The following is a 17,798-nucleotide window of genomic DNA, read 5'->3' as shown; positions in this document are numbered from 1 at the left end:
AATTCCTGGGGATCTCCTTTCTGTGTCCCCTCCAGCCTTGTACCGTGACTGCTCTTTGGGACAGCAAGGGCCTCCCTGCACCGAATCCCTTTTAACTGTCTTCAAGCCTGTGCTGTGTCATCTCTCCCTGCTCTTACTCAATAGAGTACAGGCAGCCAAGACAGAGCTGAAATGAAGCTGCTCACTCCTGCCTGGTGCTGAGGAGCAGGAGCTGTGATTTCTTCTCTGTTTTTGTGTGCTATTTCCAGCATGTTGTTGCCCCTGTTCCTGCCTCTCCTGTGATGCCTGTCCTCAGAGCAGTGGGAACCGTCACCGCTCTGGCTAGCGATGCTGGCTGGATGTCGGGCTGCTTTCAGCTCAGCTTTGCAGCCCTTTCCTTGTGTTGGCTGGCACTTGGCAGGACTGCCCCGTGCTTATCTGGTGGGACATTTAGGTGAGTACAAGAGCTTTTTCTCCCAAGGTGGTGGTTTCTCTAATAGGCTTCTCTGTCAGGCTGGTGGCTGGCTGCATCTCTGTCTTAACCTGCTCCTGGTGACAGCAAGGGACATGTGGGCGTCTGGCAGCTGGCAGACAATCTGGGGAGCGGTGATGTTCTGGGAGCGCAGCTCCTGGTGGGGCTGTGGCAGGCATCCTGGGTCTGATCCATCCCCAGATCCGCTGATGGGAATCTGGGATCATGCTATTGAAGTCAGCGAAGCTGCGGGCCACTGGGTACGGCTCAGGTTGTGATGTTGTGATGGGATGCCAGGAAAAAGCATGGTGGTCTCCTGGATCTTTGTGGTGCCCCTGAGGTGAGGGTTTGGGCGGGTGATGCTCTGCAAGGCACAGCCGGGATCCTTTGCTGGGGCTGCAGAAATGCTGGAGGCTTGTTGGGGTCAGTTGGACAAACATGATACAACTCCGTGCGAACCAATGCTGTATCTGCCACGGGCTGAGTGAGGATTAGGGCGCTCTCCCTGTTGCCAGCCCTGTCCCCCTCCCTGGAGTGAGTGTGTAAGTGTGGCTGGGAGTACGCTGATATCTCAGGGTGGATATCTTCAGCATGAGTATTGAAATGAGGAATTTGGGAGTATCTCTGTGGCTTTTCATCTTCTGGGGCCTTTTTGCATTTCCTTTAATTCGGAGAGGTGTAAATAGGACCCCTTTTCACTCCGCTTGTGCGATGCGATATTGAGGGTCGTGCATCAGCTTGAAGAACACCCTGATGGCTGAAGGGTGGAGGTTTTGCCTCTGGCGGGGTTGTGTGCTGACCCTCTGCAGCTGAGGGAATTCCAGAATTCCAGCCTGGAGTGGCAAAACTTCTAAATCCTGGAGAGAGGTGAGAAAGGAAGGAGAGGGAAAGCAGCCGCAGTCCGCAGCACCAAGCGCTGAGATCCTGAGATCTCTCTCCCTGTTCAGCCCGTCTATCACTTCAACACCCACCAGCACATATCTCTTATAAATCACAAATCGTTGCAGGTAATAAATGCCACTAAACCAGGGGCTCTTTAAAATGAGCCCGATGTAACCTGTGAGGTGAGGAATGGCCTCTCCTTGGAGGGAGCACCTGGGTGCTGCAACACGGGGAGCTCAGCCCCGTGCACCCAGGGGTCCTGCTCTCCCACCTGAGCCCTGTCACCCTCCCGGTGGGTGCTGCAGGGCTCTCCCTGCCCAGCTGTGCTCCACAGCCTCTTGGCAAAGCCTCTCGGGGGGTGTGTGTGTGGGTGCTGAGCTGTTGAAACAAGGGTTTCTCTCCTGCAAGAGTCAGGGCTGGGCACCAGAGTGGGCTCAGCACCGTGCCTGCCATCTCCTCCGATAGCAAAGCAATTACCATGCATTTTGATTTTAATGTAGCCGTTGAAGAAAAAAATGTTAATGCTTCCAATTTGTGTGGTATAATTAAGTGATAATTCCCTCTGCCTGGGAGGAGAGCGTGGCTGCAGCGCACGGGGGTGTTGGGTCAGCACATTTTGGCAGCTCCCAGCTCCTACGGTGCAGTGCTGGCATTGCTTCCCGCTGAGATCCAGGTGATGCTGGAGAGGCCGAGACAAAGGGTGTGGGTACAGTGCTTCAGACTGACCTTGATTTTCTTTAAAGAGCATGAAAGAGAAGAATAGCAAGTTATTTGTATGCTAAGGCAGCTGAATTGATGCAGAGCCTTGTGTTTCTGCTGCTGCTGCGTGGTGGCTCTCTGGACCACAGCTGGGCTGAATTTGCAGGTCTTTGCCTGTTCTCATGAAGGACCTGCCCAGCACTCCACAGAAATACTCAGCCATCTCCAAGTGCTTTGAATAGCACTGTGTGCTGGTATGTTGAAAAAGAAATTTATTTTAGACAATTATGCTTCAGTTTTGGATAGCCTTAATGACAGCCGAGAAACTGTCTGGCACCAGCCGTGAGTTTCTGCTTCTGTCAGACATTTGAGTGATGCTGATTGTGTCTCATCTGCGTTTTTTCATTGAAGAAATGGAGGCACAGGGCAGGAAAATTACTTCTCGGAGGTCAGGATGCAAATTTGTCATGCTCCTGGAAATAGGAGCTGGCTCTGCTTTTCTAATTTGCTGGCCCGTGCTGAACTTGTCATGGTAGTGCATGAAATTCGCCTGGAAAGGGAATAAACTATTCATAAAGGGAATAGTCCAGAGATGCTTAAACTGCCAAGACAAAACCACCTGAGCTGGTCGGGTGGCGGGTGGTGATGCACATCGGATGACAAGGCGTTGAAGGGAAGGGGGACCAACAGCTGGTGAGCAGGTCTGCTGCTTGTCCCTTTCTCCTCTGCTGCTGGGAAGAGGCACAGTGTGGCTTGACTTGCTGCTGCTTTTCATCATTGCTTTTGTGTTCCTTTGTACCGGGGATGTGCGCATGTGCCCGTGCTGGGTCCTGCTGCTGGAGGGTTACAGCCCAAGGAGCATCCATGAGTTTATGAACCACGTTCTTTATGCGATAACTGATGTTTAGCTGACTACTGAAATGTATTTGGGAGAATAAGTTAAAAATAAACAGCCCTGTTTGAATTGATCAGTTCCCATGCCAGCTCAGACTTACGTGAAGAGACTTTTGATGGTGCTCGATCCAGCTGTTGGGGACCTGTTTCACTGATGCTTTTCCATCAGCCTCCTCTAATTCACACTTTCAGAGGAGATGTAGGAACTAACATGACCATGGAAACGGATCTTCCCTTCAGATGGGCCCTGCAGGCTCAGCCCCGAGGCAGAGATGAGGAGTTTGTGGGGATGCTGCACTGTAGCTGTCTGAGATAACCACAAACACCCTGGCTCTGGTCCAAGGGCCACCTCTGTCTCCCTGCTTACCCGACAGGCATGAATTTACAGAAGCAATAACGTGGTGTGCTGCATGCAGGATGAGTCTGGGGTACAGGAGCAACAGCCCATGTGGATCTGCCCTGCGAGCAGCCTGGTGCATCCCAGGGCTTCTCCCCTTCCAGGGGGATCTGCCTCATTGCCTCACGCTGTGGTCCCCGGAAAGCATCAGGATACCCACTCGGATGATGAAGGCGCTGTAGGTGGCTGTTGCTAAGCTACAGGCTGTCTGCTCTGGCTGTCAGAGGGCTCCCAGAGCTGAAGGGCTGTGGTCAGACCTGGGGAGTAAGCACTGTGGCGGGGCAAGGTGGTGGGGTTCAGGGTGGAGATGACCTGTTCATGGGTCAGGGAGTTTTGCAAAGCCCACTTGTTTTCTCTCTGCTCCAGGTGAAGCAGCAGGAAACAAGTCTGGTTCTCCTTTTTGGGAGAAGGGAGTCCATCCCCTTAAGAAACCCAAGGGCCGTACTAGTTGGTTGCTTTATTTGTGCTTGGGTGTCTTAGGAGAGAGAAAGTTGGCTCTTTGCATCCCATCCCACATCCCCACTGCTGTATCAGAAGAAAAAACACCCCCAAGCAGCGAGTGGGCTGAGGCACTGGCCCTGGGCTGGCTGTCAGCCAGGGGGCAGGGATGTGGGTCCAGGAGCAGAGCCCTGCTCTGCTGCCAGCGAAGCTCTTTACCAGGGGCTCGGTGGGACCTCAGCACCCACAGGGAAAAGTCTCAGGAGTCTGTGCATGGGGAAAAGAAGGAATGATGCTGTCCTAGACCAGAGCGGCGCTCAGCCAGGAGTCTGCCTTCTTTGGGTTTTCTTGGCAGCTGCTCACTCTGCCCTACAGTCCTGCCTCCAAAGGCTTGTGCAGGCAGCATGTGCTGGGAGAGGCTGCGTCTGCAAGGGCACAGATAAATCTTATTTTGTTTTAAGGGCAATTGTTAAACAACCCCAGTTACACAGTGCAGGTGAGGTTGCTCAGTGTGAAACGCACCTTATTCCATGCTGGGTGAGCGAGCAAGCCCCTGCCTTTGTTCCTTTCTGTTTGTCCTCTCTCTGTCCTCCTGCGCTAATTAATCTCATCTGCGTGCTTAAAGGCCTTTCCGAGAGAAGGAATGAAAAAAGACCGTGGGTTTCCAGCAAGAGCTTGTGCCTCTCCCTGCTGGGCTGGATCCCTTAGAGCTCCGCAGATGCTCTCTGGATCCCTTACAGCTCCGCAGTGTGGGGCTGGAGAGGGAGTGCTGGCTTTCGCCTTCCCCAGCCGGGGATTCCTGGGGCAGGTTCTCCCCAGGTTCTGCCTGAGGACGTACACAGGGGTCAGGAGGAATAATCAGGTCAGAGAAGGAGGATGCAAGGAAAAGTTCTCCAGCAGGCAGGAGGACAGCCAGGGAAGTGAGCAGACAGCTTGCAGCCTCCTCAGTTTGAATGTCGCTTGGGGGCGGGGATGCTCAGGAAACAGGATAACAAACTGACTCCAACCTCTCTTGCCTTTTTTTTTTTTTTTTTTTTCTCTCTCTCCTTCCTCCCTCTTTTGTTTTGTTTTATTTTTAGGATCAGTCTTGGCGTGAGCTTGAGGCAGATCTGGAACTGCAGGATTAATGGAGACGCAATGAGAGGTACTGGTCACTGATGCTCTGTGTCAGGGGGTGGCAGAGGGGATGTGGGATGCTCGGCTCCCTGCCCTGCATCCTGAAGGGGCAGGATGGGTGTTTGCACTTCATGTTTCTCCCTTATTTTTCCCTGGCGCTTCCCTGCTCTGTTTTGCAGCATAGCCAGCCCCCTCCCTTGGGCCGGGACCGATGCTGCCTCGCTGCAGCAGCCACCATGGAGGTAGCTAATACCAAAGATTTCCAGTGGAAAACCCTCGCCCCGCTCCCAAGCAGCAGGGTCTACTCGACACTGGTGGAAGCCGGCGGGCAGGTGTTTGCCATCGGGGGCTGCGATGACAACGGTGTCCCCATGGACTGCTTCGAGGTCTACTCCCCTGAGGCTGACCAGTGGACCTCGCTGCCTGCCATGCCCACGGCCCGGGCAGGGGTGGCCGTGGTCACCTTGGGCAAGAGGATCATGGTGATAGGAGGGGTTGGAGTGAATCAGATGCCGCTGAAGATAGTGGAGATGTACAACATAGATGAGGGCAAGTGGAAGAAGAGGAACTCGCTGAGAGAGGCAGCCATGGGCATCTCGGTGACCGCAAAAGGCAAGGAGGGTTCCGTCCCTGCTGTGCCCTCCCAGGGCAGGGTGGGATGGTGGTGGGGTGGGCAGGGTTAGCATCGGCTGATGCATCAGGCACAGAAGCTCTCTGGGCAATGGTACACTGTTATATTGTTCTCCAAAACCTTTTCTGGGCTTCTAGAAGTATTTGTCATATCCCACCTGCTAAAGATGACTCTTCTGTAGGCATCCAGTTAAACTCAGGGGTTGCCCAGTACCATCAGCCCTGCAGCTGTGAGAGCAGTGGCTGTGCTGGTACCTGGGGGTATTTCAGACAGGCCCAAGCTCCAAGGTCTCAAATAAAACCTCTCCATGGTTTTGTAGTAAATTCTGGTCTTTGTGTGCTGCAGATCCTGGAAAAATAGGAACAGTGCTGCTGGCAGAGTGCAGCCAGGCTGGGAGGACGCGGCTGAGCTGCAGAGCCAGGGTGAAGGTCTCAGAGCCGCGGAATAGCTTTGATTTGAAGAGACATCTCTGGTCCAAACCCAGAACTGGCCAGAAGAAAGTCAGCTTCATGGTGGTGGGGTCAAACCATCGTACAAGGAGGGGAAGCAGCTGGCCTCGTGGGGGGCTCCTGTGTAGCTCCCTCTGAAAGCTTAACCACTGCCTTGAACAGGGCTTGTTAAACGGCTGCAAGGCTCTGCCTTATCAGCCCATCTCATTTTTTAATTTCTAAGCAGAGACACGGAGCATTGATTTCCTTTAGCATGCTCTCCCATGCTTTGAAAAGCCTGAGGCTGGGAGTTGTGTTCCCAAGCAGCGTGCCTGAGGTCGGCCAGCTTCCCGCCGTGCCCGGGATTACGAATCTAATCTCCAGGCAGCTTCTTTGAAAGCTGCTTGGTTTGTTTGCTTAAGTGGGTTTAAAAGCTACCATCAAGGAATGCTTAAAAATAATATTTACCATCTTGGAGATGATTTTTCTCTCTGAGTATAAGCTTGCTTGACTGATATGGCAGGGTCAGTTTGGTGTGAGAGGCTGGGAACAGAAATAGCTGCCCAAATCCTTGCAGCGCGCAGGCTGGGCTCTGCTTTTCCAGCTGCTTTGTAAGGCTGCCCGCAAGGGCAAGGCTGCTGTCGCTGCTCTCCTGAATCTTGTCTGTGAAGTGCTTGTTGAAGGAGATAACGTGGGTGCTGTGCAGGTGGGACTCCGTTTTGGAGAGCCAGGTTTGCTGATAGCCAGAGGTTGGATGTGGCTGCTAGGGATTTAGTGAGGAACAAGTAGCCTCAGTGCCTTGGCTCTGGGTCCTCCAGTCTGGGTGGCAGAGCTGCCATCCTGTGCCAGACCTCGGTGGGGCAAAGCAGGAGCTGAGCTGAGGAGCAGCAGCCGCTGAAGCGGGAGAGCATCAGCATTCCTGCAGGGACCAGAAGGATGCTGCGTTCCCCTCTGCCCTGGGGATGGGAGCTCAGGACATGCGCAGGGCCTGGGCAGGAGCGAACAATTCTGGTCCACATCATATGATGGCACGTGCCTTTTTGCAAGGGGGTATTTCTGATGCTTTCCTATAATAACGTGGGATTATTTTATTTTTTTCCCCCTCTTCTCGGCCCTCTCCAGACTACAGAGTCTATGCGGCTGGTGGGATGGGATCTGACCTGCGGCCGCACAACTACCTGCAGCACTACGACATGCTCAAGGACATCTGGGTGTCACTGGCAGCCATGCCCACACCCAGGTACGCTGCCACATCCTTCCTGCGAGGCACCAAGATCTACGTGCTGGGTAAGAAGCGGTCCTGCCTCCTCCTCCTCTTCCTTGGGCAGCAGCTCCTTTGACCTGAGCACTTAGAAACCTCCCTGGAAGAGTCTTTTGGGAAAGCTCTTCTCCATCACTGCCTGCTTTCTCACGCATTCAGAACCACCAGGCTTGCAGCTGCAGGTTTTGAGTGGGGCTAGCGCTGGGTTTGGATTCACAGCTCCCGAGCCAGCACCCACGAGAGCCCCTTGCACCCTTGAATGCCCCCAGAGCTCGCAGGTCCCAGTGACCTCCCCTGTCCCAGGCCCATCCATGGCTGCTGACAGCTGAGGGTCCAGCTGATCTGTGCCACCTCAATTTGCAGTCCTGCAACTGCGCTAACAGCCCTTGCCCTCAACTAGTGAGTAAAAATACTTCCATGTGTTTTATATCGGCAGAGTACCCTGCAGCTTCACAAAGGGTCTGCCTTTGGCAGAGGAAAGACCTGTTGTAGCTGGGAAACACTGGACCAAGCCTTTTGCAGGGGACTATTTTTGTAAGTTTCACTTTACGGAAAGGGTAACTAAGGCAGGGAAATGCTGCCGTTCACTTGTTGCCAAGTGGCATATCAGGATCAAACTACAGAAGTCCCGATGGCTCGAACGGCCAGACAGCCCTGGCTTTCTTTAGGGGTTACCAGAAAAGACTCTTTGATCTATTTTGCAGTTTGCTTGCTGCTGGCGAGCAGTTTGTGGGCCCAATAGCGAGCACAGGCTCTGCCTTCAAAGGCACGCTGAGAGCATCTGAGCTGAGAATAGCTGTATTCATCTGCGTCTGAGGGGTGGAAGAATAATGCGCATCTTTGGTGGCGGTGGCAGCAGCTGCTCTGGCTCTCCTGCTCCATCAGGAGCTTGGCAGCCAGGCCAGGGCTTGCTGGGTTGCACTGGCACTGAACTCATCTGAATTGCAAAGGCTCCCTGAGCACTGATCCCTGCTCTGCTGTGAATTTGTCTTGATTAAATCGGTGCATACTAAACACCTTCCTGTGCCAGCGACCTGCTGCTGCCGGTGTGGAGGGGTGTGATGCGCTGGAAAATGAAGTGTTTCCATGCCATGAACCTGCAGTTGAAGGAGAGGGTGTGCAAGAGTGAGGAGTTACCTGGCTCAGCAGCCTCTCCCACAGGTGACCTTGAGACCTGAGGACATCGTAGGGGTTAGCAGCTCTCTTGCTCCCAGCTTGCTCCAGGAGGCTCCTCTGGTTCCTGCTGCCGTTGGCTTTGTGCTACGAGCCAAGCTGACCCTTTCCTTTCCATCTCCCCTGCCCCAGGTGGAAGGCAATCCAAGTACGCTGTCAACGCCTTCGAGGTCTTTGACACGGAGACCAGATCGTGGACCAAGTTTCCCAACATCCCCAACAAAAGGGCCTTCTCCAGCTTCGTGCCCACAGAAGACAAACTCTTCAGTCTGGGGGGCCTGCGGCAGGGACGGCTCTACCGGCAGCCCAAGTTCATGAGGACTGTGGACATGTTTGACATGGAACAAGGTGGGGGCCATCCCAGCTCTGTCCTGTACAGAGGAGCCGGGTGGGTGGCACATAAGGCTGGGCTTTGGGGCTTTGCAGAACGCAGAGCTCTCATCTGCTGAGTCCTGGGACTGCTGGTGCCTTGAGCTCAGCCACGAGGAAAGCCTGCGGTCAGGATTAACAAGCCAAGGCAGCAGACCGTGGTCCTGAGGCAGCTGGGTTCAGCAGCTCCCTCCCGACGTGGTGGTGGGGAAGCTGGCCCCTGTGTCGTTTTTTGTTTTGGGGTTTTGTTACCCCAAGGCACAGCAGCAAAACTGCACTTCCACAAGCAAGTAGGTCAGAGAGGCGGGTGGTTTCCCAGGGGTGGATGCTCCTGTAATACCCAGTCTGTCCTGTCCCTCCCAGGTGGCTGGATGAAGATGGAGCGTTCCCTCTACCTGAAGAAAAGGCGAGCAGACTTTGTGGCTGGCTACCTGAAAGGCAGAGTTGTCGTGGCTGGGGGACTAGGTGAGGCACTGGGGATGGTGGTAACACTTTAAAAGCATATGTGAGTCGCGTGTTGTCATTACGGAGAGGAGAGATGCTGGCCTGAGGGAGCAGGGAAAACAGACCCCATAGTGGGATGGGGTCCAGCGCACAGACACTGTCCCACAGCAGACAAGGGATGCTTGCCGGTGCTTCCTGGGTGACCTACTGCCTCGATTTGTGCTTGCAGGAAACCAGCCGACCGTCCTGGAGTCCACAGAAGCCTTCCACCCCGAGAAAAACAAGTGGGAGAGCCTGCCCCCCATGCCCACCCCGCGCTGCGCCTGCTCCAGCATCGTGGTGCGCAACTGCCTGCTGGCCATCGGTGGGGTGAGCCAGGGCCTGAGCAGTGCCGTGGAGGCCCTCTGCCTCTCCGATTCCTAGCTGGCTGCTGCCGGTGGAGGACCCTGCAGCAGTGGTGGTGGTGCTGGGCAGGTCCTGGCAGCGCTGAGGCTGGTGAGCACCACCCAGACTGCCCTGGCAGCTCGGCTCTGCTTCGGAGCCTGCAGCCACAGGGATGCTGTTCCTCTCCATCCCAGGCACTGCTGGTCCAGCCCCATGGAGGGAAGAGCACTTTGGCCAGGGGTCCCCTCTGGTGGTCTTCAGTGCTCTGTGGGGAAACCCAGATGAAGGAACTGCTCGCAGCGCTGGTGTGCCGTGTCTCCTGCCAGCTGGAAGGACTCTGGAGACTGGGGCATGGGCAGTGTCTCCCTGCCACCGTCCTGACCCACTACCAAAGGCGGCATGTTCAGAGGTGTTAGGGGTATCCCCACAGGTTGGTGGTAGCTCAGGGAGAACCGGTGTGATGTTGCCCTCTTCGAGCGTCCTGGGATCTGTGCGTGCTTCCCTGCGTGGATCCTCTTGGCTTGCAACAAGGGAAACTCCTAGCGTGCAGCCAGATTCAGGGGATTGTTCTTCTGCCTTCATAGTAAGGCTTTTCCTGCCAACCTGTAGCATCTGACTGTCGCTTTGGCAGAAGCTGGAGTGAGGGGCTCCTGGTGCTCCTGGGAGGGATGAATGCCCAAGGGACTGTTTTGGTTAGAGGGAAGACCTCACTTTTGGCACAGGACTAGCACAGATACTGCCTTTGCTGGGTTTCGTGTGGGGATGGCCTCAGCCTACAATGTTCCAACCTGGGTTTTAGCTCCTTTTGATGATTTAGGATCTCCTGGTCAGCCCTGGGAGAGAGGAGCAGAACTGAACTCTGGTTCTGGGGGCTGGCTTTGACCGTGGCTTTGCTGGCAGTGAAGCCAGAAGCCCCTGGCTGTTGTCCCCTCTCTGGTTTTGCTCTTGCCGGGCAGTTGCCGGGAGGGATGACCGAGCTGTCGGGTTACAATTCCAGCTTGTAGCAGCTGCACCATTAAAAGCTCTTTTCGGCAAAACCCTTGGAGCAGCCCAGCTACGCACTTCTGAGGGTTGTGATGGCGTGAAAATACGGGATCCAGACTGAAAACGGGGAGCGGGGGGACCGCGGTGATGCGTGCCCCATCCCTTGTTCTTTCCCGAGGTGGCACATCCCCCTTTCCAGCGGTGCCCGGCGGGGACGGGGTGGCGGCCGCCGGGGGCTCGGCCGTGCTGGGCGCTGCGGAGCACCGGGGCCACCGTGCGGCGGCCGCGGCAACGGCAGGGGCGGCCCGGGGGGGCGGGGGTCGCTGCGGCCCCGGGATGCCCCAGGCGAGCAGTGACCGGCCCCACCGGCTGCATCTGCCCCGGTGGGAGCCGGCCGGTGCCCTCCGGCCCCTCGGTGCTGGGGGGTCGCGGGTGGCTGCTTTGGAGCGCAGCCCTGTCAGCTCCCCGGTCCCCTCTCTCTGATCTCCAAATGCTGCGGAGCTCAGATGAAAGGGGAAAAGCACCAGCTCTGCCACCACCAACCCGCTCGCTAATGATTTACATCCCACCTGCTTGTCTCTGGCTGCGTATGTTGGCAGAACAGCGCCTGTCCCCATCCCCTGTCATGTTCCCATCTGTGGCCCTGGTGCTTTGCTGGGTTTTTTTTGCATTGTGTTTTGGAAGGTTGCAAAGAGCAAACGGCAGAAAGGAGCTCTACCCCGATGCAGATACACAGCTCTGGCTGGGGTGGTGGAGCAGGTCACAGCAGTGCTGGGTTATGCTTTAGGCCCCTGGTGAGGAGCACGGAGCCCAGTGGGGACGATCTCGACATGGTGCCACTGGGGAGGGCTCCAGGGTGAGACGTGCTGGGGGGTGAGGCTGCAGGGATGGCGAGCAGGGCACTGGGGCCAGGCGTTTCTGTCTAATGGCATCCCTGGGTGATTAAAGGTCTGGTGGGTCTAGCAGAGCTGAGGGAAGGTGCTAAGAGCATCCTTCTCTGCGCGTGCAGCCCTGGGGGTGCTGCCTCCTGACCCCAGAAGGCTCATAAAACATCCCTTTGAACTGTAAAAATTTGAGGAGGATGGCGGAGGCTTGGAGGGAAAGGGGGAGCCTTCCCTTCTAGAAGAAACCCCGTGTCTCCTGGCACAGCAGATCTCCATTTCAGCTGCCTCCGCGCAGCCGAGAGTCTCTAGCAATTAACGAAGTGTTTTCCTTTGTCCTTAAGGAACCTTTCCCACACACGGCACAGCCTGCTGCTCCTCTGCTCTTGCTTTCTCATTAGCCCTGAGCCCTGCTTATTGCGGCGAGGCCGCGCTGGTCATGGCTTAGGGTTTGGTGCCACTGTGCTGGCTTTGTTAAGCTGGAGCAAGGGGAGGAGGAATCCGCTCCTTTTGTCTGGCTGCAGCACAGCTGGAGGCTGATCCTTTGCTTTCTCCCTCCAGAAAGGCTGAAGAGAGTGACAGACAAAGCACCGTCATGGGAGCAAACCCGCTCTAGGACTTAATGAAGAGATGTCACGGGCTGGGGACAAGGCTGGGGGGAGACAGTCAGCAATCAAAGGCAGGGATGTGCCGAGCATTTAGAGAAGGAGAGAAAGAAAAGCTCTCTGAGTCACAGCATAGACAGAAGTAGATCCGGGTCTGCTGCCTTTGTAGTGAAACCCAAGCTCTGGTCACCAGACAGGGTCCCTGCTATGTCCCCAGAGCTGCCGTGTCCCCAGCCAGCGGCAGGTCGCTCTGTGGCACTGGCCGCTCCTGGCTGGGCGTCCTTTTCCCCATGGTGGTGCTATGCAGAGCTAAGTTTTAACAAGAGCTTGAAATCTAGATGTCATTTGGACTTTTCCAGGTGTAGTTCCCACCCTGAGCAGCTCTCTCAGGAGTTTGTTTCCATGTCTGTCCCCATTTCAGGGGCTGGGGGGCTTCCCAAGCAGCCGTGAGCTCTTGCTTGCAACCCCCAGCATGTTCTGCAGCCTCCCCCTGCTCTGTCTGCTGGCTGCTCCCCAAGACCTGCCGGGAAAGGCAGCTGCCAAGACTTCAGACACTTCCAGCACGCCTCTGCCGCACCGTGCTTCCAGATAACACCCACTCGGAGACCTCTGTGCCTGAAAAACTGAAGCACTTTCCCTAGCAATGATGTTGTTTGCTTTTCACCAGCAGATCGTAAACGGCTTGGCAAACACAGAGAGGTCACCAGGCAGCGGAAATGAGTCCTGCACCTAAATATGTGGTCGGTGACAAAAGTGAGGATTAGAGTGTAGGTCTGACCTGTCCCTGTGCTGGGCTCTGCTTGTGGGAGCCCACCCCCTCAGTACAGCCCCTCTGATCTGGCTTTTGGTGGCTGGACGTCAGCCTGGTCACGGATGGGGCACAGGGACCTCCTGGGCTCTGCCAGTGCCTGCCCCTCGCTGAGGGAACCTGGCTGTTCAAACTAATGGTCCTTAAGTTATTTCTGGAAGAGGTTTCAAACTTGGAAGCATGCTTCTGAGCTGTTCTGCTGGGTGGCAGAGCAGCCCAAGGTGGGGCTGGAGGAACTCGGCTAATTAATCGCAGACTAACAGATTTAATAAGATTGCTGCAGAGGCCAGGGAAAATCAACCCAGAATTCAAAATACGTTACAGCCTCTTGCCCCGGCACAAGCTCTCTGAGTGTCCACTCCAGACATCCATGGATGTGGCGTGACTGACCCTAAGCAGAAGGAACCTGACGGCAGGGACGCAGAGGTAAGCATGCATCCTATCCACAGCACTTGCGCTGCACCCCAAAAATGGCTTGGTGGATGCCAGTCCTGACCCCCACCCTCTCCTGGGCTTCCTCACTCTTGCTGGACCTCTCTGAGGGCTCATCCATGGATCTCCTCTGGGGCAAGGACGTGTCCCCTGTGGGGATGGTGGCTGCCCAGCAGGCAGCAACAAGCTGTTAGGAAGCACCAGGTTAAAGTCGCTTCTAGGCTCGCTGAAGACTGGAAGGGGATACTGTGGGACTCCAGCAACAGCCACCTTCTCGCCAGCCACCTGGCCTCCTTCGAGAACCAGCAGCTCTTCCCTGGCTGCCCTCAGCTTGGGGGAAAACCCTTCTAGTGGCTTGAGATCCCCTCCAAGAAGCAGGGGAAATCCTCCAAGTCTCCTCATTATGTCTACCGGCTTGATGGTGGCATTGACTAGTTGTAGCGTGCTGAGCTGGAGGATTGAGTCTCTCCACAGATGGTTCTTACAACTGCACCTTGAATCCTGCCATTCTCTGTGGTGTTCCTGTGGGAAACGGGGACTGCAGGAGATAATCTGCTTTTGTTTGAAACAAAAGGGCTGTGCCTGCCCTCCAGGTGATGGAGACGCCACTGTGAGCCAAGGCTGGGGAGCAGGGAGGTGAATCAGATGCGCCCTGACTCTGTGTGTAGGGTTGTTTGTTTTTGAGCAATGCCGTGCTTGTTCGGGCTGAGCGGTGGTGGATGCGCTCCCGTTCTCCTGCCAGTGCTCTGAACGGCAGATGGCATCCATGGGCTGAGGCCAGGCTGGACCAGCACCTCCCGGCAGGCATCCTGCTACAGCCGGGGGGGTCTGCCCTGCCCAGGTGTGATGGACCATGCTGGTGGGACGGCAGGCTGGCTCCAAAATGCCATTTTGGATTGTGCAGGGATGCCGGCTAATAGCATAAGGATCCAGCAAATCACTTGATGCAAAAAGGATGTTAGGCATCTCCTCCGGCATTTTGTTCCCACGAACAGGCATTGCCTCCGAGTCCAAGCACCTTGTGGGAGCTGTGACAGAGCTGAATTCTGCTCTCGGGTCCCCCAGGCAGATAGTCTTTAATGCCACTGCACAGTGTCAGTCCAGGAAATATCTGTGGGCTTGAATCCTGCTCTTGCTCACGCTGCTGCAGCTCCTGAGCTCTGCAGTGAATCTCTAGGGATTAGATCGCTGCAGAGTTTCTTTCCCCAGACGCATGTTGCCTGTGCTTTTCAGCAGATGATGCTGAGTGCTTCCATCTTTGAAACTGATACTTGATGGATCTTGTTGTGCCTGGAGGGACAAGGTAAAACCTCAGCTGGGAGGTCGAGCCCAGAGATCAAACCAGCCCCGCGGAACGGGGCCTTTGATGGGAGCTGCCAGCAGCAGTGGGTGAGCTTTGGCAGCGGCGTGGGGTGGACATCCACTCCTCGGGGCCAGGGGTGGTGACAAACCCCTCTCTTCTCTGGAACGGTCTGGCTGCTCAGCCGTGGGCATGGCACAGAGGTACCCCGTGCTGGGAGAAGGGGGTGGGGGTTCTCTGTGCGCCTCCATACACAGAGGGGGAAGTTGTGTGTTAGTGTAGACGGACGTACAACAGTGTGTTGTAAGCTGGTCCACGGGTCCAGGTTTACATAGGACAGCACACCGGGCTGTGTGTACATCCCCAGGGTAAAGGCTGCAGCTGTGCGGTGCTCCTGAGGGATGGGAGCCAACAAAATTGTCACTGTGTGAGCAGGTTGGGCGGCCGGCAGCTCCCAGGCTTATCCCGCGGGCTGCGCCCACGGCTGGGTTTGTCCCGTGTTATGAAAGCACATACCTGTGGGCCACTGTCACCTCCAGCAGGCACTGCTGCCTGAGCCACAGCCGTGCCAGAACTGCTTCAGGAGAGCTCAGGGAGGTACCTGCATGAATTCACACGTTGCCCCAGCTCCGTGGGTGATGGACACACACCGGGTCCCGTTGCATCACCTTGGGTTGCATCGTGCCACCCTGCTGGGGTGCAGAGGAGCTGCTGCCGGGGCTGGGGTTGCTCCTGCTCACGCAGAAGCTGGTGGCCTCAGCAGGCTGTAGCTGCCCTGGTGCATTGGGTAGCGTTTCCCAAGGTCAGCTGAAAACAAATGGTGGTGGTTGTTCTTCAGAGGCAGGGAATTCAGCAAAGTGTCCACCTCATCTCATCTCACCTCACATCCCAAGGATTATTGGTGTCGTCTGACACTGAAAACCAATTTAGATGCCAATTCAGTGGTGTATTTAGGGGGTGTGCTTAGACCTCAGCATAGAAGACCTGTTGATGTCAAAGCACATTTGCTGAACCCGGCCTTTAAGTTGTGGGTGGTGGTCAAAGGGGTCTGTTAGCAATAAAGCAAATGAATATAAAATAACTAGCTTTCAACCCAGCTTTCTTTTCCAAATCCATAGTAAATGTGACCTGCCTCGGAGAATTTTTGTCAGCAATCTTGAGAATGGATTAGCGATTGTCTGCAATATCTTTTCTGGTTTTTTAAATATGCATTAGCTCTCAGAGAGACTCGCGCTGAAATGGGACCACATTTCGGCACACCCCACGCTTTGAACGGTGCACGGTGGCATTCTGTTTTACTGATCATCCCTCAGTGTCAACCAGCTCCTCCAGTCTCTTGGGAGCTGCAAAAAGCTACGGGCTGGTGCTTCTGCCCCAGCCAGCCCCCCAGTTTGCCGGCAGCCCTGCGCCCACCACCCTTCTCAGCAGTTGCAATCTGTTCTGTGTGCGCCTTTATCTGAAACCCAGCTGAGCTCTTGTAGTTTTCCAGCGACCTAATGGGGCTCAACAAATCTGGAGCTGGCTGCGGCCGTGTCCTCGCCTGAACTCCCAATACTCGAAGTTGTGTTTACTGAAAGCCAGGCTTTTCAGTACCAGCGCCCGACGCAGCAGTGCCGCCTGGTCCTGCTGCCGATGGCTGCGCTGCCCCCCTGCCAAAAAGCATCACTTCCCATCGTCCCGGAGCAGACTGTGTTTTATAGAAAACTCCTTAGAACAAGCTCTAACAGATCTGGTTGTGGAGCAGAAACGAGTCCTGTACCTTTCTGTGGTGCCCGTAACACAAACAGCGATGCCCCGCTCCGCTCGGCTGGTCCTGGCTGTCAGGGGAAGATGGTCTTTGGGGTCAGCGTTGCCCTTGGGCCATCAATCAGCCAACCCTTCCCCAACAGGGACCCAGCGTCATTCTGTGTGAGTGCTGTCGTACAGCTTCAGCGATGGATTTATCTTTGGATGGCTGGGAATAGAGCTCCTCCATGCTGCCAGAGCTGCAGTGGCACTGGGAAACACCAGAACCCGTCTGTCACCGCCATCCCTGTATGCACTGTCCTGGCCCTGTTAGGTCCCCAACCCTGCAGGGACATCAGCCACTGAGTCACAGCCAAGCCGGACCAGCAAAGAAACCCACTCCATCAGCATCCGCCGGAACTCCGCCGGATATCGAGTCACTACCCTGAAATGCAGACGCTTCCTGCTCTGAAAATAAAAGCTCCAGCTTTCTGGGGGGGACCTTAATTTTTTTTTTTTTTTTTTTTAAATGCCTCAGCATTTCTGCAGCCCCATGTGCTGCCACAGGCTGTAACCTGCCCTGCGTGATCGTCCAGCACCTGGCAGCACATCGTGGGCCATCCTGAGCTGTCTGATCTGTACAATCTTTTTGATCTATAGTAGTGGGATCACGAATGAGATGGTATAATAGAAGAACAAACCAGATAAGAATGTCTTCTATTTATTATCTATATAATATTTTCTCTCCTTGGTGTAGGTAACTTGTGGTTGCTGGTCTGTGCAACGCATTCCCGTTCGCCGTGTGTTAGAACGAGCCATTGGCGTGCAAGAGGATGGCAAAGCCTGGGGAATTGCTCCAAACCCACTGGTACAGGAGAAAATCATGTATGGGTCCCTACTCAGCCCCTGCTACCACTTGTCTGCTGGTTGTAAGTGGGGACTTCGGCCATAGGGGTTAACATATATTGTAGTGGTTGAAGCACAGGGCTTGAGTTGGATGGGGGTTGCCGTTTTGGTTTTTACTCAACAAAGTTTTAGATTAAAGTGTAATCCAGACCACTGCACATCTCTCTTACCTATCTGTAGCGATTTCTAAAGTACCGTGCAATAACAAAGATAATGTCATCACCTGATAACATGGCAATTAAAACCCCAAAGAAGATAAACCCATATTTTAAAGTGGCTGGCCCCTGGGTTCATTGCACTTTGGACTAAAAAGTGCGTAAATCTAGTGATCAAAGGAGGTGTTTGTCACAGACCTGGCATGGTTTGCCCCGTACCAGTGGCCAGCAGATGAGGTCCTGGGACCTTCTGTGGGTGGTTGAGCTGTAAGTGAGCAGGACACGGATCCGGGAGCCTGTCCTTCCCCATGGGTCCCCGAGGCACTGTGCCTGTGCACCGCTCAGGTCACTCCTGGTTCCAGTTTTGCTTTGCTCTTTTTCTTTCCTTGGTGTGCTTCACCGCTCACGTTTCTACACACTGAGCTGCTCAAAGAG

General features: G+C 55.1%; 1 protein-coding gene across 18 annotated transcripts in view; it reads left to right on the top strand.

The window, feature by feature from the left end:
* The window catches only part of KLHDC8A (kelch domain containing 8A), a 49,085-nt gene extending 31,721 nt beyond the window's left edge, over positions 1-17,364 (top strand). For 13 of the 18 annotated variants that reach the window (XM_080367390.1, XM_080367380.1, XM_080367383.1 and 10 more), the window contains 7 exons: positions 249-433; positions 4,841-4,905; positions 5,057-5,489; positions 7,059-7,223; positions 8,503-8,718; positions 9,103-9,204; positions 9,413-17,364. In XM_080367390.1, coding sequence (XP_080223516.1) covers positions 5,114-5,489; positions 7,059-7,223; positions 8,503-8,718; positions 9,103-9,204; positions 9,413-9,606 — 1,053 coding nt within the window. In that variant the 5' untranslated portion in view covers positions 249-433; positions 4,841-4,905; positions 5,057-5,113 and the 3' untranslated portion in view covers positions 9,607-17,364. The remainder of the gene's footprint in view (positions 1-248; positions 434-4,840; positions 4,906-5,056; positions 5,490-7,058; positions 7,224-8,502; positions 8,719-9,102; positions 9,205-9,412) is intronic. The other 5 variants (XM_080367384.1, XM_080367385.1, XM_080367389.1 and 2 more) reach the window with 2 other exon arrangements.
* The last annotated feature ends 434 nt before the right edge of the window (positions 17,365-17,798 follow it).

This window comes from Falco punctatus, assembly GCF_963210335.1.
Source record: "Falco punctatus genome assembly, chromosome: 17".
NCBI classification, from domain to species: Eukaryota; Metazoa; Chordata; class Aves; order Falconiformes; family Falconidae; genus Falco; species Falco punctatus.
Note: the sequence above shows the minus strand (reverse complement) of the source record. Positions and strands in the feature narration are given on the sequence as shown.